This window comes from Solea senegalensis, linkage group LG12 (assembly GCF_019176455.1).
Source record: "Solea senegalensis isolate Sse05_10M linkage group LG12, IFAPA_SoseM_1, whole genome shotgun sequence".
Lineage (NCBI taxonomy): Eukaryota > Metazoa > Chordata > Actinopteri > Pleuronectiformes > Soleidae > Solea > Solea senegalensis.
In genome coordinates this window covers 23,353,668-23,378,000 of record NC_058032.1, presented here as the reverse complement: position 1 = coordinate 23,378,000, position 24,333 = coordinate 23,353,668, and the positions used below count along the sequence as shown (strand labels likewise).

Below are 24,333 nucleotides of genomic sequence, written 5' to 3'. Positions count from 1 at the left end.
CTAACGGTTTGTAGTGTATTTCTGGAAGTTAATTATCTAGTAAAGGGTTATTCCACCCAATCACGATATTTAACTAATAAATATTTATTCCAGCCAAATAAAACGTTTTGATTCATGACTTTTTTTAAAGGATACTAACTAGTGTCAAACTTTATTCTGCTTAGGGCCCCCTAAAGGCTCGGGGCGACACTGTGTAAAGACAATAAGTGAGGGCTGTCAAACGATTAAAAACTTTTTTTTTGTTTTTCTACATGAAATAAAATGACCATGTTTTATTATGTAGCAAAGACAACACACTAGAGAGAGACACACAGAGAGAGAGAGAGAGAGACGTGCAGACACGCAGCAGTGCCATCTCGCCAGCTGGAGATCAGACGTGTTTTTTTAGCCAGTGGGAAAGGGGCTCTATGACGACTGTAAGTGGCTTGACCAGAGTTTTACAAAAACAGCGTTGACCCGCGTTCATTTCAGTGGCAGAGAGAAAGAGAAAGAAACGCACAGCGCGGTGATGGCTGCTCTGCCCCACACTCAGTCAGAGACACACAAACACACCACTGTGACAGTGGCCGATGCTGATATACGTAAAAAATGCAAATATCGGCCGGCCGATGTATCGGTCGACCCTTAACAGAGAGGCTCTCAGGGTTTGCGGCAATGGAGAGGCCTCTCCGTGGTTAAAGAGAGCACTTTGCCAGTATCATGAACAAAGTTTTACTTTTACTCTGGGATTGTTGAATCGGTCAAAAGGGTGTAAGGGCTAGTCGGATCTAAAAAGTAACATTAAATTGCTTGCAGATTTGGCTGAAAATGTAAAAACTAAGCCGATAATGTAATAATATACTGTATAAATATGACTGCAGCCCCCCGCCCCCACACTCAATAATATCATATGATACTGCTTTATCCACCAATATCCACTAATATTTAAAAACTTAATGTTTGTCTGATGCATATGCTCTAAATATGCTGCTCCTAAATTAATTTAATGCACTCATTCACCCACATATGCACAACCATGCGGTTCTTGAATTAAAGAAACCTGTAAATTCCATAAAGACAGTTTTTTGCAGTGTCTCGTGCTGATGTGTACGTTTTTGTGTAGTTTGCTCATAAGAAAAATAGGTATAGTGGATGTCACATAAACAGATGTCATTAACGCGAGCCATATGTACTGGGCACCTCTCTCTTTCTTAGGGTCAGTCTTTTTAACAGCTATCTACTCATTTGGGTCTTTAGTCATTCCAATTCTTACAGATATTGTTGTATAAATAGACACTTGCTCATAATGGTGTATGTATGTAACAGGAAAGCATGTCTCAGTGAGGATCTTGCATTGACAAATGAATTCAACACATGTTTTCATGGAAAAACATTTTTAATTTTTAATTAAACCTTTTTGGAGTCTCAAAATGCCTCAAAGGTTTTTTTTTCTGAGGGCTTGTTTGTGCTAGCCTGGGTGAACCCACCGGAATCTGCAAGCAATTTAATGTTGCTCAATGTAGATCAGACTGGCCTTAACACTGTTACCAAGGGGTATCTATAAGGTTGGATATTTAAGCATCTGTTGCAAAATGCAATATTTAGGCTAAGTGTGACACTTTCTCTCCAGAAATTGAAAATTAAATAAATTGATACCTCAGTTATTACATTATTGGCTCAGTTATTACATTATCAAAGGATTTTTTTAATGCAAGGCCAATAATGTAATAACCAGCCAATAACGTAATAAGTTATTACGTTATTGGCAATAAGTTATTAGTTATTGGCTCAACAACTTCATTACATTATTGGCAATTTATTATTTTATTGGTTTTATTACATTTTATTACATTTGGCCGTTATTACATTATTGGCCGTTATTACGTTATCGGTTGCTACAAACACATCGACAAACTAACAGGAAATAAAAACGGGCATAAAAAATTGGAACAAACATCACTAATAAAATTGTATCTGTGAAAATGAATGCCTAATTGGGTTTGAACAATTTTCTCAATTATTTCACATAGATATTTAACAGAGCTTGTTGATATAATTAAACATTATGTTTATATATTGACAACATCCAGCTTCCATATGTCCAAAAGTGACTGACAGTTAAGGAAAAACTCAGTGTGTGAACTATGAACTCAGCTAGTTCTCGCCTCCTCAGCATGAGCATGGATGTATTATCAGCACTGGATAGAGCACCGCCCCCTTTGCCTTGAAGATAATTTTGTCATGGTGGCCACTTGTGGTACTGCAACAAAAAATACTCATGCTGCCCAAAAAGCAATTTTCCCATTTACCACAACAGTATAAGAGACAGTATAAAAGTGTGCACGGGACACCTCGAGACATGTATAGATCTTTATATTCTATATTTCAAATTTATGGAGTTTCACATTTTTAAAACCTCCCTAAAGGCCATAAAAAGCCGAAAAAAAATCTTATTTCACAGAGGGGGTTTTGTTGATTACATGGGCACCGGGAAATTGGAGAGGGAACAGGGTGGGAGGGTAGAGTAGGGTTTACTGGAAAAATTAACCTGGGTGCCACCTGGGTAACCATGGAAGTGTAAATTATTTTCACGGATAAGAGGCCAAGGGGGAGGAAATGATGCTGGAATGTAAAAGACTTAAGATGGATGAACTGCCTGAATTCTTTCATGTTCTATCAAACTGAACTTATATCAAGAATCCTTTCCACATGTTTCACAGGACTATGGCTTCTCACCAGTGTGAGTTATTTCATGTTCTACCAAACTCCGCTTTTGATTAAAACCTCTTCCACATGTTTTACACAAATAGGGCTTCTCACCAGAGTGAATTCTTTCATGGATTACCAAATCAGGCTTTCGCACAAAATGCTTTTCACATGTTTCACAGGAATATGGCTTCTCACCAGTGTGAGTTATTTCATGTTTTACCAAACTCCGCCTTTGAATAAAACCCTTTCCACATGTTTCACAGGAATATGGCTTCTCACCAGAGTGAATTCTTTCATGGACTGTCAAATGAGGCCTTCGCAAAAAATGCTTTCCACATGTTTTACAGGAATATGGCCTCTCACCAGTGTGAATTTTTTCATGGACTGTCAAATGAGACCTTCGCAAAAAACACTTTCCACATGTTTTACAGGAATAAGGCTTTTCACCAGAGTGAATTCTTTCATGGACTATCACAGCAGACCTATCAACGAAACACTTTCCACATATTTTACAGGAATATGGCTTCTCACCAGTGTGAGTTATTTCATGTTTTACCAAACTCCGCCTATGAATAAAACCCTTTCCACATGTTTTACAGGAATAGGGCTTCTCATCAGAGTGAATTCTTTCATGGATTACCAAATAAGGCCTTCGCATAAAACTCTTTCCACATGTTTTACAGGAATATGGCCTCTCACCAGAGTGAATTCTTTCATGGCCTGTCAAATGAGGCCTTCGCAAAAAACACTTTCCACATGTTTTACAGGAATAAGGCTTTTCACCAGAGTGAATTCTTTCATGGACTTTCACAGCCGACCTATGAACAAAACACTTTCCACATATTTTACAGGAATGTGACCTCTCACCTGTGTGGATTTTTTCATGTCTTATCAAATCCGAACTTCGACAAAAACGCTTTCCACATGTTTTACAGGAATATGGCCTCTCACCGTAGTGAATTCTTCCATGGACTATCAATTCCTTACGTGAAATAAAACACCCTCCACATGTTGTGCAAGAAAAGGGTTTCTGACTCTGAGCTGCAGGAGAGCTGTGAGAGAGGAGCTGGTGGTCACTGTCTGGTTCTGGTTCCATGTGGTCACGTTCCTCTTTAACAGGAGTCAACAATAATGTATCTGCCTCCTGCTTCACTTCAAGCTGCTCTCCCTTATGACTGGTGCAGATTTCCTCCTGCTCCACTTTAATCTGTAGTAACTCTGGTTCCTCTTGGTCCAGACTGGAGTTCCTCTCCTGGTTCCAGAGCTGCTGCTCAGTGAGCACCTCCTCCTCTTTACAGACATGCTGCTGTGGAAGCTCTACAGACAAAGACACAGTGATGTTGCAACATTGCTGACAATTAAAAGATAAAACAATCACAACATAAAAAGGAGTAAATTGCTTCAAATAAGTCTTAATAGATTAGTGTGTGTCTTTCCTTTCTTTCCTCTCTCTCTCTCATCTTAATCTTTCATCTTTCAGGATCCAGACTCAGTTCCTTTGTTTTTATTATTGTCACAAGCAGTAGTTTGCTTGTATTTGTATATTAACCAGGGGATGAGGGGAGGAGAACAAAACAAAATATTTCCCAGGAAAAAGGAAACCCAAACTGAGAACACTGGTCAAAAACTAAATTCCACTGATGGAATAATGATGGATAACCACCAAAGCGACGCCACTCTAGGGAGAAACAAGCCACAGGAAAATAACTGACAAGAAAAACAAACTACAAGCACCACCACACCTTGAGGGGGAGAAACTAACAATTATTAATAAAACGTCTTTTCCACCAAAAACCGTACACATTTGGCCATTTCAAGATTCAAGAAGTTTTTAATGTCATTATGAGGACATAATGAAATTTTTGCAGAGACTCCCGGCTTGAGGTACACAATAAAATAGCAAAAATAAAGAAAGGCTTAACCCTTATATAAGACGCAACAAAAGACTTGACATTTAAATAAGACACAACAAAAGACATATTATGCAAAATCAACTGTTTAACCATTTTAATACTGATATTTGGGACTGTGGGGGCCCTACCAGTCGCCAAAGTGTGGAAAAACAATACTCAGTCATGTTTTCGTGGTTCCGCTTAGTGTAAGTATAGGCGATAAAACGCTCGATGTTGAATTCCCTGCGCTTATGACGTCAGCATGCGCATTTCACCGCGAATGTTACCGCCCCACCAGTACGTTTACTTCGCAAGCTCCACCTTAGCTCCTCCTTGTCCCTGCGAGAGTTCAGGCGAGGGAGGAAGAGCGGTATTATGTCAACGCGGAGGGACAAGTGTGCTGTTGGTGGCTGCACAGTGGAGCACAGTGTTTTACAGAGGATTTTATATATGAAGCTAATGTGCCGGACAAAGTCAGCAAACGTGTGTTCGCACCACTTCGCATCAGACTGCAGCCAGCGGTCGACGTATTTAGTCAGGGGACGTATTTCACCGACGTACAAACACACAAATTGTTAAGAAAAGATCACATAGAGCTCATAACTGACCATTCTGACACGTCCTAATTAAACATATTTGTTCAGTACGTCCTCCATGACCGGAGCACAGACTCAGTCTGATACAATCACATAAAGCAGCTGTTTATGCAGCTCGCCGCTGACGATCAGCGGTGGCGATCAGCGGTGTTGCACTCTCTGTGCAGCGGTGCTGCACTCTCTGTGTCACCGCTGATCGCCACCTCTGATCGCCACCGCTGATCAGCGGTGCTGCACTCTCTGTGTCACCGCTGATCGCTCACCACTGATCAGCGGTGCTGCACTCTCTGTGTCACCGCTGATCGCCAACGGCGCGCTGCCTAAACTGCCCGGAGCACCGGGGCTGGTCAGTGGTGGCGATCAGCGGTGCTGCACTCTCTGTGAAAATCAGTTGTTGCATAGGGCACCGCTGATCGCCAGCTCGCCGGAGCTGGTCAGCAGTGGTGAGGTCTCCGGAGCACAGTCTCCGGTCTGATACAGCAACATAGAGTTTATTCAGCGCGCCGCTGGCGATCAGCGGTGGCGATCAGCAGTTCTGTTCCCAAGTGATTTACAGTTCGGCAGTGTTCGGCTCGATCCTTATGTAGGACGTCTCTTCCTGTGACGGCACTCTCGCTGTTTTCTGCGCACGCTGACATGTTGATATTGTCAGAGAGCTAGTGGAGGGAGGGGGAGACGAATAGAGCTGTAAAGCGCTGTAAAGAGGACTAATCAGAAACCCCCTGGAAGAAGTGGGTGTGTGTTTGCCTGTGTCCCATTTGCATATAAAAAGGGACCATGCACGAAAACCGAGCGTTCTGAAAGGGGCGGGTTTAGCAGGGTTATTGAACTACTATGATTCTTCATCCTTATGGTATTTTGACCAAAGCATGTCACTGACATGTTCATTAGGACACCAGGGGAAATAGGGTATATGTCCCCTTTAACACTTAATAAGACACAACGAATTGTAAAACCGAACAAAGTATAAAACTACAGTGTGTGCAAAGTAAAATATATAAAACTACAAAGTGCAGTTTAGTGCAACTTGTTCCACGTTATATGGAGAGTTGAGCAGGGGTGTGTTTGGGAGGGTGGGTTTGTGTGTGGCTGCATGTGTGAGGGTTTATTGGGGGGGGATGCTCTCGACAGTGGCTCTATAGAAGTTCACAAGCAGTTGGGAAGAGAGCCCACACCTCTTCAACTTCCTGAGAAAGAAGAGCCGTTGTTGGGCCTTCTACACCAGGTGTGAAGTGTTCACAGACCAGGAGAGGTCGGAGGAAATGTGGATGCCCAGGAACTTTATGCTGTCTACACACTCCACCTCCTCTCTATGTATGCTGAGCGGAGCGTGTACAGTCTTCCTGGACCTCCTGTAGCCCACCATGACCTCCTTGGTCTTGTTGGTGTTTAGAACAAGGTTGTTCCCGGAGCACCACCGGGTGAGGTTGTGGACCTCTCCTTTGTAGTGGGTCTCGTCGTTGTTGGAGATGCGACCCACTATGGTGGTGTCATCTGCAAACTTCACAACCATGTTTGTGGAGTGGATGGCAGAGCAGTCGTGTGTGAAGAGGGTGAAGAGGACAGGGCTGAGCACACAGCTTGCGGTGTGCCAGTGTTGAGGGTTAGTGAAGCAGACGTGGACTCCCCTATCCTCACCACCTGTGGCCTGTTGGTGAGGAAGTCGCTGATCCAGGAGCACAGAGATATTGACAGACCCAGTTTGTGGAGGTTCAGGGCCAGCATGTCCGGGAGAGCGGTGTTGAAGCCTGAGCTGAAGTCCACAAATAGCATCCTAGCATAGGTGTCAGGATGCTGCAGGTGAGCCTGGGCCGTGTGAAGTGCTAACGAGACAGCATCCTCTGTAGAACAGTTCTCCCTGTAGGCGAACTGCTGGGGATGGCGTCCTTGATGTACTTCAGGAGGATCCTCTCGAAGCACTTCATGGTGACTGGGGTCAGAGCGACAGGGCGGTAATCATTGAGGCAGGTAATGGTTGTTTTTTTTGGCACAAGCACAATGATGGAGAACTTCGGGCACACAGGGACCGTGGAAAGCTGCATAGACAGGTTAAATATGTCCAGAAGAATTCCTGCTAGTTGGTCAGCACATAATTTCAGGGTCCGACCTGACACCTTATCTGGGCCTGCAGCCTTTCTGATGTTGATCTTCCTCAAGACGGATGTCACCTGGTGCAGCTGCAGGACGAGAGGCTGACGCTGTACCTCTGTCTGAGGAAGATGTTTGTAAACTTCTAATCATATTTGAAGGTCACACTGGTCCAAGGAGCTCACATGTTCCACCTGCTGGACTATAACAGCAATTTAAATGAAGGGTTTGATGGGTTGACCAAATTTAGTTCAATTCCATCTTAATTTGATTGACTGAATTAACCTTTTTAATAGGTTCCATTTTGCAGTTGTTATAAATTTCAAAGTCAAAGCGTGCGAAGAAGCTGTTTAAGGTGTCATGCAGAGTGGGGTCCCGGCTGACCTGCTGGTCGCTTTGCTTATAGTCTGTGAGGGTCCTGATGCCTTTCCACATACCACGTGGGTTGTTGTCAATGAAGTGCTCCTTAATGTGCCGCTTGTAACGGTGTTTTGCCAGATGGATGCCCTTTTTCAGTTCTTTCCGGGCCCTGCTATGCACCAGCCTGTCCCCCGACCTATACGCTGCATTCCGGGCTTTTAGCAGGTTCCTCACTGTGCTGTCCATCCAAGGTTTCTGGTTAGGAAAAAACGTGATTGTCTTCGTGGGTAGGACAGCATCAGTGCAGAAGTGAACATAGGACAGCACAGATGACGTGTATTCCTCCAGATCAGCGCCTTCCTTGAACACTCCCCAGTCTGTGTTCTCAAAATAGTCCTGTAAGGCTGAGGAAGCCTCCTCAGTCCAAACCTGAATGGTTCTGGTGGTGGGCTTGGTCCTACAGATCAGAGGTCTGTATGCAGGGATCAGTTCCACAGAGATGTGATCCGACATGCCGAGGTGAGGCGCTGCTATAGCCTTGTATGCCTCTTGGATGTTGCAGTAAACCTGGTCCAGTATGTTATACTCTCTGTTTGGAAAGTTTATGAATTTGTAGAACTTGGGGTGAACGGCTTTCAATTCCACATGATTGAAGTCCCCTGCCACGATCACAGCCGCCTCGGGATTAGCGTTCATCTGGCTGTTAATCAGACAGTACAGCTCCTCCAGCGCTAATTTAGCATTAGCTTGCGGTGGTATGTAGGCTGCTATGATCATGACAGAGGTGAGTTCTCGAACCAGTTTAAACTGGTCTGCATTTCACTGCCAGATATTCCAAATCGGGGGAGCAGGGAGTTCCAATTATGCTCGTGGCTGTACACCACGAGTTGTGAATGTACAGTGCCAAACCTCCGCCTTTGGTCTTGCCTGAAGCTGCAGTCCTGTCGCCTCGGAAAAGAGAGCGCCCCGCCAGCTCCACCGCTGCATCGGGGATGTTATTATCCAACCAGGTCTCGGTGAAAATCGCCACAGCTGTTTGTCTTCCTAAGACGATCCTTAGTCGAATCTCGTCCAGTTTGTTGGTGAGTGACCTGACGTTCGCGAGGAGGAGACTGGGCAGTGCTGGTCTGTGTGGTTTAGCAAGTAGCCTAGCATGCACTCCGCTCCGCTTACCCCGCTTTTGTTTAAGTTGTCTCCGCCGTCTCCTGGGCCATAAAGGGGGGGTGGTGAGAGCCTCTGTGGTCCACTGAAGTTCGGGTGGGATAAAATCTGGCTTTGGAGGTGGGTTAAGTCTGGAGTTTTTCCCCAAATCCCACAGTTCAGCCCTACTGTACTGGGTTAAGGCTTCAAGTCTCCGGATAAAAAGTGTAGACACGAACAAAAACACAAAAACAAACCTAAAAAGCAGAGAGCCTCGAGCTGCTGCGTGCACCCGCGGCACCGTCTTTTTGTGCTCACACAGATTATTATTGTCATTATTGTAATGCAGTATTTAAAGTTGATATGAGTATACATTTATCAACAATCTCTGCTGCTGCTGCTTGACATTGTAGTACTGCTTGGAAAAAAATAACTGATTCAGAACTGTTGGGTTTAAATTTATGACTAAATCTGCTCCTGGTCTCTCTCTCTCTCTCTCTTCTGTTTGTGCTACTCCTAAATTAAGTTTAATTAAAAAAAAGCCAAGTTTATATTTTAAAGATGAATTAGATCAACAATGGGACTAATGGGACTCTAAATTGACAACAGGTATGAACAGGGCCGGCTCTACCTAATTTTGTGCCCTAGGCGAGATTGTGTGTGTGTGTGTGTGTCCACGAGCGTGTATGTCGCGCTCGAAAGTGACTGTATACTAGTCACTAGTCGCCTCGCGGCGCCCCTCCAGCAGATGGCGCTCTAGGCGACCGCCTATATCGCCTATGCCAAGAGCCGGCCCTGGGTATGAATGTGAGAGTGAATGGTTGTTTGTCTGCGTGTGTGGCCCTGCGATGGACTGGCAAACTACTGCTGTACTGAGAGGCTGGTTTAGGCTCGGTCGAGTTGTGGAGGCCCATCCTGATGTGAAAGGCGTAGTACGAGATGTGAAAGTGAGGACGTGCCAAAGTTGTCCGGTTTTCAGTGGAAAAAGTGGGAAAGGCAAAGAGAAAGAGAACTGTCCCTCCACCACCATCCTTCACAGAGATGTCAGGAGGCTGGTGGGAAAGTCTACTGCCCTATGTCAGCTGAGATAATGGGTGGATCTTTCATTCCTTTCTTAATCATGGTGAAAAACAAACAAATTTGAATTGAGGAAGATCAAAGTAAAACAGAAGCCACATCCTGGCTGTACATACCTGTACTCTGTAACTTTATTACAGGGCTCCACTTCATATGGAGTCTGTGCTGAAGATCCACATCTTCCTCATTTCTTTCTGGTTCCATGTGGTCACTTTCCTCATTTTCAGGAGTCAACAATAATGTATCAGCCTCCTGCTTCACTTCAAGATGTTCTCCCTCATGACTGGTGCAGATTTCCGCCTGCTCCTTTTTAATCTGTAGTGACTCTGGTTCCTCTTGGTCCAGACTGGAGTTCCTCTCCTGGTTCCAGAGCTGCTGCTCAGTGAGAACCTCCTCCTCTTGACAGACATGCTGCTGTGGAAGCTCTACAGACACAAAGGAATAGATTACAATTGACAGTGAAGTACATTTAGAAGGGAGTTAGCTTAAGATTGGATAGTTATTGGTAAATTTATAACAACTGCAAAATGGAACCTATTATAAAGGTTAATTCAGTCAATCAAATTAAGATGGAATTGAACTAAATTTGGTCAACCCATCAAACCCTTCGTTTAAATTGCTGTTACTCCAGCAGGTGAAACATGTGAGCTCCTTGGACCAGTGTGACCTTCAAAAATCATTTGAAGTTTACAAAGTTTAGAGAATTTAGAAAATCCATACTTCATACTCAGTTCAAACATTGTGTCATGGTTTAAGACAAAGTTCTCCAAGGTAGTTGAAGGTTACGCTGTGAATGTTCACTGTGCAAAGCTAAACATCTAAAGTTAATATTTTGTCCCTGTTGATAAACACCTATAAGACTGTGAATGTTAACTTTATATTTTTGTCTCTTTAGTCAAAAACGTGTGGTTACAAAATAGGCCAAAGCATATTTTCAACTAAACTAAACACTGTGTTCTATTATTTAGGTAAAACGACTGATTATATTGGTATGTGTATGAAGACACGTTGTAATTAGTGCATTATGAGTCACATTCACTTGTTAGTATTTAAAAAGACCATTGTGGTTTTACAAACCTATTCGCTTTAACTTTACTCGAGGTTTGCAAACGATCTCCAACAGTTTGCGCTGACGATCCAACTCTTCCTCGTACTCTACGACGGTTCTTTCTACGTGTCTGAATATTTCTTCAGCAGCAACAGTTAGACGCTCGGTGATTAAATCCCTGAAACACTGAAGTGAAGACATCGCTGCTTCGCTAACAACAGAATATTTTACCTGCGACACATGAACACAACACCCTCTTCACGCTTTTTATGTCCGCATGCAGAGTACGGAGCTAACGCTGCTAGCTCTTTGTTTGTTTACTTCCGCTTTGTGATATCTACTTCGCCTGGGTGAGCGCTATGTCCAAGATGGGCCTGTAAAACAGGACACAGGACAATTGGAGACACGGACATATGATGTTTGTATGATTTAAATTATTTATTTAATTCACCGATTCAATTTCATGGTTGTTAAATATGCCTTATGGACAAAAAAAAGATAAGTATGTGTCTGCAGTACCGGAGACCACAGTTTCGGGTGGCCATATTGGCAGACAACTACAGCGACACCTAACGACTTGGATGACCTGCGACGATATTAATTTACATCTAACTTTTTTTTATTAACATTTAATACTACGGAAGAGTTTTTGTGTGTTTCAAATCTAACGGGTCTGTAGTGTATTTCTGTATTTCTGGAAGTTCATTATGTAGTAAAAGGTTGTTCCACCCAATCACCATATTTAACCTCTTCAGTTTAAATATTTATTCCAGCAAATAAAAAGTTTTGCTTTACGACTATTTTTAAATGATACAAGTGTCAAATCAAATTCTGCTTTTGGCCCCCTAAAGACTCGGGCCGGCACTGTTTAAAGACAATAAGTGAGGGCTGTCAAACGATTAAAAATTTGAATGTGATAATCATGGAGTCGCTGTAGATTAATTACGATTAATCAACATTCCTAAATATGACAGAAAAATGCATTCATGTTGTTGGAACAGGAAGGTAAATGACAGAAGGCAGATATGTATGTTTAAACATGTTTTTTTATTCATGACAAATACAAATGATGGTATTACTAACAAACTGCACTTGCACACACTTAAATGTGGCCATTGTTACCTATTCATCTTTCTGAGTGTAAAGGCCTTTCACACCAACGAGTGTTGTCGATCTGCCGAGTGGATCGCTGGGTTGTGTTTGCTTCCCCAAACCCCCTTCTTTTTATGCAACAAGAAATAACTATAAAACAAACACAACATACTTTTCATCAATGTTCGCTCCAAGCTGCTGTGTGTGTGTGTGTGTGCTGCTCTGGTTGCAAACATTTGTTAGTGTCAATCAACGACGAGGAGACGTACAATTGCAGGCAGTGTTAATAAAAACTAACTTTAACTTTAAACGTTACTTAGTTACAGTTACTAGTGACTTCTCCCAAAAAGTAACTGAATTAGTTACTGAGTTACAAATGATAAAAGTAACTAGTTAATGGGGAAAGTAACTATTGCGTTACCTTCAAGTACATTTTAAGTGCTCAAAGAATTGGACCCCACCTCCACCCCCTCTTTAACAGAGATTAAAATGTTCAATTATTTAGGTAAATCTGAATATTATAATGAAATGGTAACTTAATACAATATATTACTAACAGCAACAGTGTACACAAACCTAAACTTGTGTTTTGCTTGACAGCGACGTGGAGAAGCACTTTTGCCCAGGACATAATGTGCATTTGACATATAAATGATTTCCTTTTAAGTAGTGAAAAGTATTGGCTATACTTGCAGTTAAAGAAGGCTGCTTTAGGATTTACCACACTGGCCATTCCTGTTGTTGATCGTTTAGTCACTTGTGTGATGTGTACGACTATGCTTGCTTTCATTTGTGTCAACCAGGGGCTTAACAAGCTTTTCAGGGTGGAGGGTGGATGTGGTTCGTGGGGGGAAGCACCTACAAATAGAGATAATTGAAAATTATGTTATTACATGTTTTTATTTGAATGCATTTATACAAACTCATCAACTTTGCCAACCCAGTAACGTTGGGTTGTTTTCATATTTTTTGACCAAACAATAAAAACGATGAATACAATGACAGAAGGGTACAAAATGTATGAAACACAAGATATAAAAAGCTTCCCATTTCAATGAGTGATACTTGAAAAGTACAAAAATACACTTAGTAAAAAATAATAAACACATGTAGCAACCGATATCGTAATAACTGTACTGTCCCCTGCCTCTAACGCCTTTTTAGAGTCGACAGTCAGAATAAACTCCTCTCCAAAACGACGATGTGACAAGAGAGTTGAAACTTGTACTCCTTTATTGAGGTCATATGGAGTCGGGTAAAACTGAAAGTAAAATACAATGCCCTCATGAGCACTTGACAACAGCAACAATGAACACACTGTATCACATTACAGGATATTAGCTGTGAGCATAGCCTTATGCTAAACATACTTTTACAGTATAATTCGAAAACATGAATAACATAACATGAATGTCTAATGTTCAGCAACACTGTCTGACAACAATAACAACACTTGCCAAGCGAATACGCACCGACAATGCCGTTAAAGGCCCACTTTATCGTGAGCAGAACAGAATGCAGCAGCTCTGACAATGCCTTAATTCAGCTGAGGGCTCTCACTGATGACATCATCAAAGAATGACACATCTTCAAGCAGCTCTCACAGTCGCCAGTAGGTGGCAGCAACGGACTTCTTTTCAACAAGTTCTCCCACATTTAACCATTCAACTGTCTTAAAATACACAGTAATAACAGAACAATAACGGCCAATAGCGTGATCATTTAAATGTAATAAAACCAATAACATAATAACTTTTTGTTATTACATTATTGGCTTTGCATTAAAAAAATCCTTTGATAATGTAATAACTGAGGTATCAATTTATTTGATTTACAATTTCTGGAAATAAAGTGTCACACTTAGCCTAAATATTGCATTTTCCAACAGATGCTTAAATATCCAACCTTTAAGATACCCCTCTACCCTCGAACCTCCCTCCACCGGAGGCCTAAAGGAGCAATTAAGAGTCAATTTGGATTTATATGTCACTCTTAGGCTTCCGTACTCACCACCAGAACGCTAGGGGCTGCAGGAATGAGTCATTAACTGGCTAATGACAGCACGGCGGGCTCCATTGGTCTTAGTTGCCTCAATTGATGATTACTTTTTTTTAGGCACACGTCAGGCTACAGAGAGTAGATGTCGACCGGTATGGGTTTTTTATGGGTTTTTATGCCTTAGCTGATGTCTCTAACATGCTGCCGATTATTTTTTGCTGATTTTTTTAAGCCGATTTGTGTATTGTTATAGGCCTCAATGTGGTGGCGCTTCAGATGAGTCCACATATTGAAAGTGTTTTTTTCTTTCCTGTATCAGCCCCCATGCTGACCTTTCTTTTCAGCCATTTCTTTAAAAAGAAGAAACAAGAACACTATTTCAGTATATTTTTTATCTAATGCTTACATCTTGAGTTTAATTTATGAATTTTTTCTACATGAAATAAAATGACCACGTTTTATTATGTCGCAAAGACAACACACTAGAGAGAGACGGACAGAGGGAAACACTCTCTTTCTTAGGGTCAGTCTTTTTAACAGCTATCTGCTAATTTGGGTCTTTAGTCAACAGTTACATAATGGTGTATGTATGTAACATGAAAGCATGTCTCAGTGAGCATCTTGCATAGTCAAATGAAAAATGAAAACAACGCACTACCCCGTCAAAGTGTGTGTATGGTCACAGAGTTGGATACACGGAGTACTATAACGGAACCCTGAGAGTGACATATAAATCCAAATTGACTCTTAATTGCTCCTTTAGGCCCCCTGTGGAGGGGGGTCCGAGGGTGAAGGGGTATCTATAAGGTTGGATATTTAAGCATCTGTTGCAAAATGCAATATTTAGGCTAAGTGTGACACTTTCTCTGCAGAAATTGAAAATCAAATAAATTGATACCTCAATTATTACATTATTGGCTCAGTTATTACATTATCAAAGATTTTTTTTAACGCAAGGCCAATAATATAATAACCAGCCAATAACGTAATAAGTTATTACGTTATTGGCATAAAGTTATTAGTTATTGGCTCAACAACTTCATTACATTATTGGCAATTTATTACTTTATTGGTTTTATTACATTTGGCCGTTATTACGTTATCGGTTGCTACAAACACATCAACAAACTAACAGGAAATAAAAACGGGCATAAAAAATTGGAACAAACATCACTAATAAAAATTGTATCTGTGAAAATGAATGCCTAATTGGGTTTGAACAATTTTCTCAATTATTTCACATAGATATTTAACAGAGCTTGTTGATATAATTAAACATTATGTTTATATATTGACAACATCCAGCTTCCATATGTCCAAAAGTGACTGACAGTTACGGAAAAACTCTAGTGTGTGAACTATGAACCAAGCTCGTTCTCGCCTCCTCAGCATGAGCATGGATGTATTATCAGCACTGGATAGAGCACCGCCCCCTCTGCCTTGAAGATAATTTTGTCATGGTGGCCACTCATGGTACTGCAACAAAAAATACTCATGCGGCCCAAAAAGCAAATTTTCCCATTTACCACAACAGTATAAGAGACAGTATAAAAGTGTTCATGGGACACCTCAAGACATGTATGGATCTTTATATTCTATATTTCAAATTCATGGAGTTTCACATTTTTAAAACCTTCCTAAAGGCCATAAAAAGCTCCAAATAAAATCTTATTTCACAGAGGGGGTTTTGTTGATTATATGGGCACTGGGAAATTGGAGAGGGAACAGGGTGGGAGGGTAGAGTAGGGTTTACTGGAAAAATAAACCTGGGTGCCACCTGGGTAACCATGGAAGTGTAAATTATTTTCAGGGAAAAGAGGCCAAGGGGGAGGAAATGATGCTGGAATGTAAAAGACTTAAGATGGATGAACTGCCTGAATTCTTTCATGTTCTATCAAACTGAACTTATATCAAGGATCCTTTCCACACGTTTCACAGGAGAAAGGCTTCACTCCTGTGTGGTTTTATATGGGTTGTCAAATTCTCCTTTCAAATAAAGCACTTACCATGTTTTACAGAAACATGGCTTCTCACCTACATGAGGTTTTTGTTCTACCAAAGACAAACCTTGACTGAAACACTTTCCACGGATTATACAGGTTTATGGCTTCTTGCTTGAGTGAGTTCTTTCATGGACTGTCAAACGCAACTTTCGACTATAACACTTTCCACATGTTTTACAGGAATATGGCTTCTCACCAGTGTGAGTTATTTCATGTTCTACCAAACTCCGCTTTTGATTAAAACCTCTTCCACATGTTTTACAGGAATAGGGCTTCTCACCAGAGTGAATTCTTTCATGGGTTACCAAATCAGGCCTTCGCACAAAGCGCTTTCCACATGTTTCACAGGAATAGGGCTTCTCACCAGTGTGAGTTAGTTCATGATCTACGAAACTCCGCCTTTGAATAAAACCCTTTCCACATGTTTTACAGGAATAGGGCTTCTCATCAGAGTGAATTCTTTCATGGGCTACTAAATAAGGCCTTCGCATAAAACGCTTTCCACATGTTTTACAGGAATATGGCCTCTCACCAGAGTGAATTCTTTCATGGACTGTCAAATTAGGCCCTCGTGAAAAACGCTTTCCACATGTTTTACAGGAATAAGGCTTTTCACCAGAGTGAATTCTTTCATGGACTATCACAGCCGACCTATGGACAAAACACTTTCCACATATTTTACAGGAATGTGACCTCTCACCTGTGTGGATTCTTTCATGTCTTATCAAATCCGAACTTCGACAAAAACTCCTTCCACATGTTCTACAGGAATATGGATTCTCAGCAGAGTGAATTCTTTCATGCATTATCAAATTATGCCTTCGCATAAAACGCTTTCCACATGTTTTACAGGAATATGGCCTCTCACCGTAGTGAATTCTTCCATGGACTATCAATTCCTTACGCGAAATAAAACACCCTCCACATGTTGTGCAAGAAAAGGGTTTCTGACTCTGAGCTGCAGGAGAGCTGTGAGAGAGGAGCTGGTGGTCACTGTCTGGTTCTGGTTCCATGTGGTCACTTTCCTCTTTAACAGGAGTGAACAATAATGTATCAGCCTCCTGCTTCACTTCAAGCTGCTCTTCCTCATGACTGGTGCAGATTTCCTCCTGCTCCACTTTAATCTGTAGTAACTCTGGTTCCTCTTGGTCCAGACTGGAGTTCCTCTCCTGGTTCCAGAGCTGCTGCTCAGTGAGAACCTCCTCCTCTTTAGGGACATGCTGCTGTGGAAGCTCTACAGACAAAGACACAGTGATGTTGCAACATTGCTGACAACAACACAAAGATAAAACAATCACAACATAAAAAGGAGTAAATTGCTTCAAATAGGTCTCAATAGATCAGTGTGTGTCTTTCCTTTCTTTCCTTTCTGTCCTCTCTCTCTCTCTCTTTCTCTCTCTCACCTTAATCTTTCAGGATCCAGACTCAGTTCCTATGTTTTTATTATTGTCACAAGCAGTAGTTTGTTTGTATTTGTATATTAACCAGGGGATGAGGGGAGGAAAACAAAACAAAATATTTCCCGGGAAAAACCCAAACTGAGAACACCGGTCAAAAACTAAAGTCCACTGATGGAATAATGATGGATAACCACCAAAGCAACGCCACTCTAGGGAGAAACAAGCAACAGGAAAATAACTGACAAGAAAAACAAACTACAAGCACCACCACACCTTGAGGGGGAGAAACTAACAATCACATAATAAAACCTCTTTTCCACCTGCTGCTTGGAGAGTCAAAGCGTGCAAAGAACCTGTTTAAGGTGTCATGCAGAGTGGGGTCCCGGCTGACCTGCTGGTCGCTTTGCTTATAGTCTGTGATGGTCCTGTTGCCTTTCCACATACCACGTGGGTTGTTGTCATTGAAGTGCTCCTTAATGCGCTACTTGAAACGGTGTTTTGCCAGCTGGATGCCCTTTTTCAGTTCTTTCCGGGCCCTGCTATGCGCCAGCCTGTCCCCCGACCTATACGCTGCATTCCGGGCTTTTAGCAAGTTCCTCACTGTGCTGTCCATCCAAGGTTTCTGTACACATGTTTAAAGTCCCCCGCCACGATCACAGCCGCCTCTGGATTCGCGTTCATCTGGCTGCTAATCAGACAGTACAGCTCCTCCAGCGCTAATTTAGCATTAGCTTGCGGTGGTATGTAGGCTGCTATGATCATGACAGAGGTGAGTTCTCGAACCAGTTTAAACGGTCTGCATTTCACTGCCAGATATTCCAAATCGGGGGAGCAGGGAGTTCCAATTATGCTCGAGGCTGTACAGCACAAGTTGTGAATGTACAGTGCCAAACCTCCGCCTTTGGTCTTGCCTGAAGCTGCAGTCCTGTCGGCTCGGAACAGAGAGCGCCCCGCCAGCTCCACCGCTGCATGGGGGAAGTTATTATCCAACCAGGTCTCGGTGAAAATCGCCACAGCTGTTTGTCTTCCTAAGACGATCCTCAGTCGAATCTCGTCCAGTTTGTTGGTGAGTGACCTGACGTTCGCGAGGAGGAGACTGGGCAGTGCCGGTCTGTGTGGTTTAGCAAGTAGCTTTTGTTTATGTTGTCTCCTGGGCCATAGAGGGGGGTGGTGAGAGCCTCTGTGGTCCGCTGAAGTTCGGGTGGGATAAAATCTGGCTTTGGAGGTGGGTCCGGAGTTTTTCCCCAAATCCCACAGTTCAGCCCTACTGTACTGGGTTAAAGCTTCAAGTCTCCGGATAAAAAGTGTAAACACGAACAAAAACACGAAAACAAACCTAAAAAGCCTCGAGCTGCTGCGTGCACCCGCGCCGCCATCTTTTTGTGCTCACACCGATTATTATTGTCATTATTTTAATGCAATATTTAAAGTTGATATTATACATTTTTATCAACAATCTCTGCTGCTGCTTGACATTGTAGTACTGCTTGAAAAAAAATAACTGATTCAGAACTATGACTATTATGACTATATCTGCTCCTGGTCTCTCTCTCTCTTCTGTTTGTGCTTCCCCTAAATTAAGTTTCATTAAAAAAAAGTGAAGTTTATATTTTAAAGATGAATTAGATCAACAATGGGACTAATGGGACTCTAAATTGAAAACAGGTATGAATGTGAGAGTGAATGGTTGTTTGTCTCCGTGTGTGGCCCTGCGATGGACTGGCGAACTACTGCCTACTGCCCTTTGTCAGCTGAGATAATGGGTGGATCTTTCATTCCTTTCTTAATCATATCTAATCATGGTGAAAAACAAACAAATTTGATTTGAGGAAGATCAAAGTAAAACAGAAGCCACATCCTGGCTGTACATACCTGTACTCTGTAACTTTATTACAGGGCTCCACTTCATATGGAGTCTGTGCTGACTGGTGCAGATTTCCGCCTGCTCCTCTTTAACCTGTACTGACTCTGGTTCCTCTTGGTCCAGACTGGAGTTCCTCTTCTGGTTCCAGAGCTGCTGCTCAGTGAGAACCTCCTTCTCTTTACAGACATGCTGCTGTGGAAGCTCTACAGACACAAAGGAATAGATTACAATTGACATTGAAGTAAATTTAGAAGGAAGTTATCTTAAGATTGGATAGTTATTGGTAAATTTATAACAACTGCAAAATGGAACCTATTAAAAAAGGTTAATTCAGTCAATCAAATTAAGATGGAATTGAACTAAATTTGGTCAACCCATCAAACCCTTCGTTTAAATTGCTGTTATAGTCCAGCAGGTGGAACATGTGAGCTCCTTGGACCAGTGTGACCTTCAAAAATGATTAGAAGTTTACAAAGTTTAGAGAATTTAGAAAATCCATACTTCATACTCAGATCAAACATTGTTTCATGGTTTAAGACAAAGTTCTCCAAGGTAGTTGAAGGTTACGCTGTGAATGTTCACTGTGCAAAGCTAAACATCTAAAGTTAATATTTTGTCCTTGTTGGTAAACATCTATAAAGACAGTGTTTAAGCGTCTGCTTACTTCCTCTGCAGCCAACACTTTACATTTAGCTTCTATTGTTCCATGTTTTTCAGTCTATTGTTCTGAATGTTAACTTTATATTTTTGTCTCTTTAGTCAAAACCTTGTGGTTACAAAATAGGCCAAAGCATATTTTCAACTAAACTAAACACTGTGTTCTATTATTTAGGTAAAACGACTGATTATATTTGTATGTGTATGAAGACACGTTGTAATTAGTGCATTATGAGTCACATTCACTTGTTAGTATTTAAAAAGACCATTGTGGTTTTACAAACCTATTCGCTTTAACTTTACTCGAGGTTTGCAAACGATCTCCAACAGTTTGCGCTGACGATCCAACTCTTCCTCGTACTCTACGACGGTTCTTTCGACGTGTCTGAATATTTCTTCAGCAGCAACAGTTAGACGCTCGGTGATTAAATCCCTGAAACACTGAAGTGAAGACATCGCTGCTTCGCTCACAACAGAATATTTTACCTGCGACACATGAACACAACACCCTCTTCACGCTTTTTATGTCCGCATGCAGAGTACGGAGCTAACGCTGCTGCTAGCTCTTTGTTTGTTTACTTCCGCTTTGTGATATCTACTTCCGCTGGGTTCGCGCTGTGTCCAAGATGGGCCTGTTAAATTGGACACAGGACAATTGGAGACACGGACATATGATGTTTATATGATTTAAATTAATTATTCAATTCACCGATTCAATTTCATGGTTGTTAAATATGCCTTATGGACAAAAAAAAGACAAGTATGTGTCTGCAGTACCGGAGACCACAGTTTCGGGTGGCCATATTGGCAGACAACTACAGCGACACCTAACGACTTGGATGACCTGCGACGATATTAATTTACATCTAACTTTTTTTATTAATGTATAATACTACGGAAGAGTTTTTGTGTGTTTCAAATCTAACGGGTCTGTAGTGTATTTCTGTATTTCTGGAAGTTCATTATGTAGTAAAAGGTTGTTCCACCCAATCACCATATTTAACTTCTTCAGTTTAAATATTTATTCCAGCAAATAAAAAGTTTTGCTTTACGACTATTTTTAAATGATACAAGTGTCAAATCAAATTCTGCTTTGGGCCCCCTAAAGACTCGGGCCGGCACTGTTTAAAGACAATAAGTGAGGGCTGTCAAACGATTAAAAATTTGAATGTGATAATCATGGAGTCGCTGTAGATTAATTACGATTAATCAACATTCCTAAATATGACAGAAAAATGCATTCATGTTGTTGGAACAGGAAGGTAAATGACAGAAGGCAGATATGTACTTTTAAACATGTTTTTTTATTCATGACAAATACAAATGATGGTATTACTAACAAACTGCACTTGCACACACTTAAATGTTGCCATTGTTACCTATTCATCTTTCTGAGTGTAAAGGCCTTTCACACCAACAAGTGTTGTCGATCTGCCGAGTGGATCGCTGGGTTGTGTTTGCTTCCCCAAACCCCCTTCTTTTTATGCAACAAGAAAAAACTATAAAACAAACACAACATACTTTTCATCAATGTTTGCTCCGAGCTGCCGTGTGTGTGTGCGTGCTGCTTTGGTTGCAAACATTTGTTAGTGTCTTAAGGGGCTTAACAAGATTTTCAGGGTGGAGGGTGGATGTGGTTCGTGGAGGCGGAAGGGGGGGAAGCACCTACAAATAGAGATAATTGAGAATTATGTTATTACATGTTTTTATTTGAATGCATTTATACAAACTCATCTACTTTGCCAACCCAGTAACGTTGGGTTGTTTTCATATTTTTTGACCAAACAATAAAAACGATGAATACAATGAGAGAAGGGTACAAAAGGTATGAAACACAAGATATAAAAAACTTCCCATTTCAATGAGTGATACTTGAAAAGTATAAAAACACACTCAGTATAAAATAAGAAATACATCGACAAACTAACAGGAAATAAAAATGGGCATAAAAAATTGGAACAAACATGACTAATGAAAATTGTATCTGTGAAAATTAATGCCTAATGGGGTTTGAACAATTTTCTCAATTATTTCACATAGATATTTAACAAAGCTTGTTGATATAATTATGTTATATTTTATAATCAGTATTGACAACATCCAGCTTCCATATGTCCAAAAGTGACTGACAGTTAAGGAAATACTCAGTGTGTGAACTATGAACCCAGCTAGTTCCCACCTCCTCAGCAAGAGCATGGATGTATTATCAGCACTGGATAGAGCACCGCCCCCTCTGCCTTGAAGATAATTTTGTCATGGTGGCCACTCGTGGTACTGCAACAAAAAATACTCATGTGGCCCAAAAAGCAATTTTCCCATTGACCACAATAGTAGAGACGCCTGTAAAAGTGTCCACAGGACAACTCAAGACATGTATAGATCTTTAGATTCTATATTTTAAATTCATGGAGTTTCACATTTTTAAAAGGGTAGAGTAGGGTTGACTGGAAAAATATGTTCTACCAAAGACAAACCTTAACTGAACACTTTCCACGCGTTGTACAGGTTTATGGCTTCTTGCCTGAGTGAGTTCTTTCATGGACTGTCAAACGCATCTTTAGACTATAACACTTTCCACACGTTTTACAGGAATATGGCTTCTCACCAGTGTGAATTATTTCATGTTTTACCAAACTCCCTCTTTGAATAAAACCCTTTCCACATGTTTTACAGGAATAAGGCTTCTCACCAGAGTGAATTCTCTCATGGATTATCAAATCAGGCTTTCGCAGAAAACGCTTTCCACATGTTTTACAGGAATAGGGCTTCTCACCAGAGTGAATTCTTTCATGGACTGTCAAATTAGGCCTTTGTGAAAAACACTTTCCACAAGTTTTACAGGAATATGGCCTCTCACCAGAGTGTATTCTTTCATGGACTGTCAAATTACGCCTTCGCAGAAAACCCTTTCCACATGTTTTACAGGAATATGGCCTCTCACCAGAATGAATTCTTCCATGGACTATCAAGTCCTTACTTGAAATAAAACACTTTCCACATGTTGTGCAAGAAAAGGGTTTCTCTCCTGAGTGGACTTTCATGTGTATAATCAGTCGAGACTTATAAACAAAACCTTTTCCACAAGTGTCACATTTAAAAGACTTTCTACCTGTGCAAGTTTCAGACTCAGTCTTTGATGTGTCACAGTTTTCTACTTTGGTAATGCATGGCCTTGACGCTGCATGACTATTAGACAAAGAGTCAACATGGTGACTTCCTGTCTGATCTTGACTCTGAGCTGCAGGAGAGCTGTGAGAGAGGAGCTGGTGGTCACTGTCTGGTTCTGGTTCCATGCGGTCACTTTTCTCTTTAACAGGAGTCAACATTAATGTATCTGCATCCTGCTCCTCTGTACTCTGTAGTGACTCTGGTTCCTCTTGGTCCAGACTGGAGTTCCTCTCCTGGTTCCAGAGCTGCTGCTCAGTGAGAACCTCCTCCTCTTCAGGGACATGCTGCTGTGGAAGCTCTACAGACAAAGACACAGTGATGTTGCAACATTGCTGACAACAATACAAAGATAAAACAATCACAACATAAAAAGGAGTACATTTCTTCAAATAGGTCTTAGATACGTGTGTGTCTTTCCTTTCTTTCCTCTCTCTCACCTTAATCTTTCAGGATCCAGACCCAGTTTCTATGTTTTTATTATTGTCACAAACAGTAGTTTCTTTCTATTTGTATATTAACCAGGGGATGAGGGGAGGAAAACAAAACAAAATATTTCCCAGAAAAATTCCCTTTTTGGCTGGGTGGGGATTTGAACCGGCGACTCTCTGGTTACAAGTCAAGTTCCCTTTCCACTTGGCCACGGGCTGCCCCAATAGGTATGAATGTGAGAGTGAATGGTTGTTTGTCTCTGTGTGTGGCCCTGCGATGGACTGGCGAACTACTGCCTCCTGCCCTATGTCAGCTGAGATAATGGGTGGATCTTTCATTCCTTTCTTAATCATATCTAATCATGGTGAAAAACAAACACATTTGATTTGAGGAAGATCAAAGTAAAACAGAAGCCACATCCTGGCTGTACATACCTGTCCTCTGTAACCTGACTACAGGGCCCCACTTCATATGGAGTCTGTGATGAAGATTTCTTCCTGGTTCCATGTGGTCACTTTCCTCATTTCCAGGAGTCAACATTAATGTATCATCCTCCTGCTTCACTTCAAGCTGTTCTCCCTCATGACTGGTGCAGATTTCCGCCTGCTCCTCTTTAACCTGTCCTGACTCTGGTTCCTCTTGGTCCAGACTGGAGTTCCTCTCCTGGTTCCAGAGCTGCTGCTCAGTGAGAACCTCCTCCTATTTACGGACATGCTGCTGTGGAAGCTCTACAGACACAAAGGAATTGATTTCAATTGACATTGAAGTACATTTAGAAGGAAGTTAGCTTAAGATTGGATAGTTATTGGTAAATTCATAACAACTGCAAAATG

At 41.5% G+C, this 24,333-nt stretch overlaps 2 protein-coding genes, 1 long non-coding RNA gene and 1 pseudogene across 5 annotated transcripts; all 4 read right to left on the bottom strand.

Moving 5' to 3' along the window:
- Positions 1-1,695: 1,695 nt before the first annotated feature.
- LOC122778714 (zinc finger protein 883-like) lies at positions 1,696-11,205 on the bottom strand. 2 transcript variants are annotated; one of them, XM_044040805.1, is made up of 4 exons: positions 10,919-11,205; positions 9,958-10,266; positions 3,204-4,005; positions 1,696-2,951 (listed from the first exon to the last, which is right to left on the bottom strand). In XM_044040805.1, the coding sequence occupies exons 1-4, from the start codon at positions 11,088-11,090 to the stop codon at positions 2,702-2,704; spliced, it is 1,533 nt and encodes a 510-aa protein (XP_043896740.1). In that variant the 5' UTR covers positions 11,091-11,205; the 3' UTR covers positions 1,696-2,701. The 2 variants fall into 2 exon arrangements, with proteins under 2 accessions (XP_043896740.1, XP_043896739.1); XM_044040804.1 differs by having other exon boundaries at positions 1,696-4,005.
- A 712-nt stretch (positions 11,206-11,917) lies between these two features.
- LOC122778725 lies at positions 11,918-13,748 on the bottom strand. 2 transcript variants are annotated; one of them, XR_006361454.1, is made up of 2 exons: positions 13,454-13,748; positions 11,918-13,242 (listed from the first exon to the last, which is right to left on the bottom strand). It is a non-coding gene; the product is annotated as an uncharacterized LOC122778725 (long non-coding RNA). The 2 variants fall into 2 exon arrangements; XR_006361455.1 differs by having other exon boundaries at positions 11,918-12,839.
- Positions 13,749-14,883: 1,135 nt separating this feature from the next.
- Positions 14,884-20,471, bottom strand: LOC122778833 (annotated as a pseudogene).
- Positions 20,472-21,240: 769 nt separating this feature from the next.
- Positions 21,241-23,320, bottom strand: LOC122778723 (zinc finger protein 239-like). Its single transcript, XM_044040814.1, has one exon. It carries the CDS (start codon positions 23,227-23,229, stop codon positions 22,411-22,413), a length of 819 nt encoding a protein of 272 aa, XP_043896749.1. The 5' UTR covers positions 23,230-23,320; the 3' UTR covers positions 21,241-22,410.
- Between the last annotated feature and the right edge of the window lie 1,013 nt (positions 23,321-24,333).

Bases quoted from the DNA above. Each gene is read 5' to 3' on its own strand.
- LOC122778714 (XM_044040804.1), bottom strand. From the start codon at position 11,090: ATGTCTTCACTTCAGTGTTTCAGGGATTTAATCACCGAGCGTCTAACT. The intron at 10,267-10,918 runs GTTTGTAAAACC...TTGTGTCTGTAG, and splicing joins AGTAAAGTTAAAGCGAATAG to AGCTTCCACAGCAGCATGTC. The intron at 4,006-9,957 runs GTATGTACAGCC...CTTTGTCTGTAG, and splicing joins AATAAAGTTACAGAGTACAG to AGCTTCCACAGCAGCATGTC.
- LOC122778723 (XM_044040814.1), bottom strand. From the start codon at position 23,229: ATGTTGACTCCTGTTAAAGAGAAAAGTGACCGCATGGAACCAGAACCA.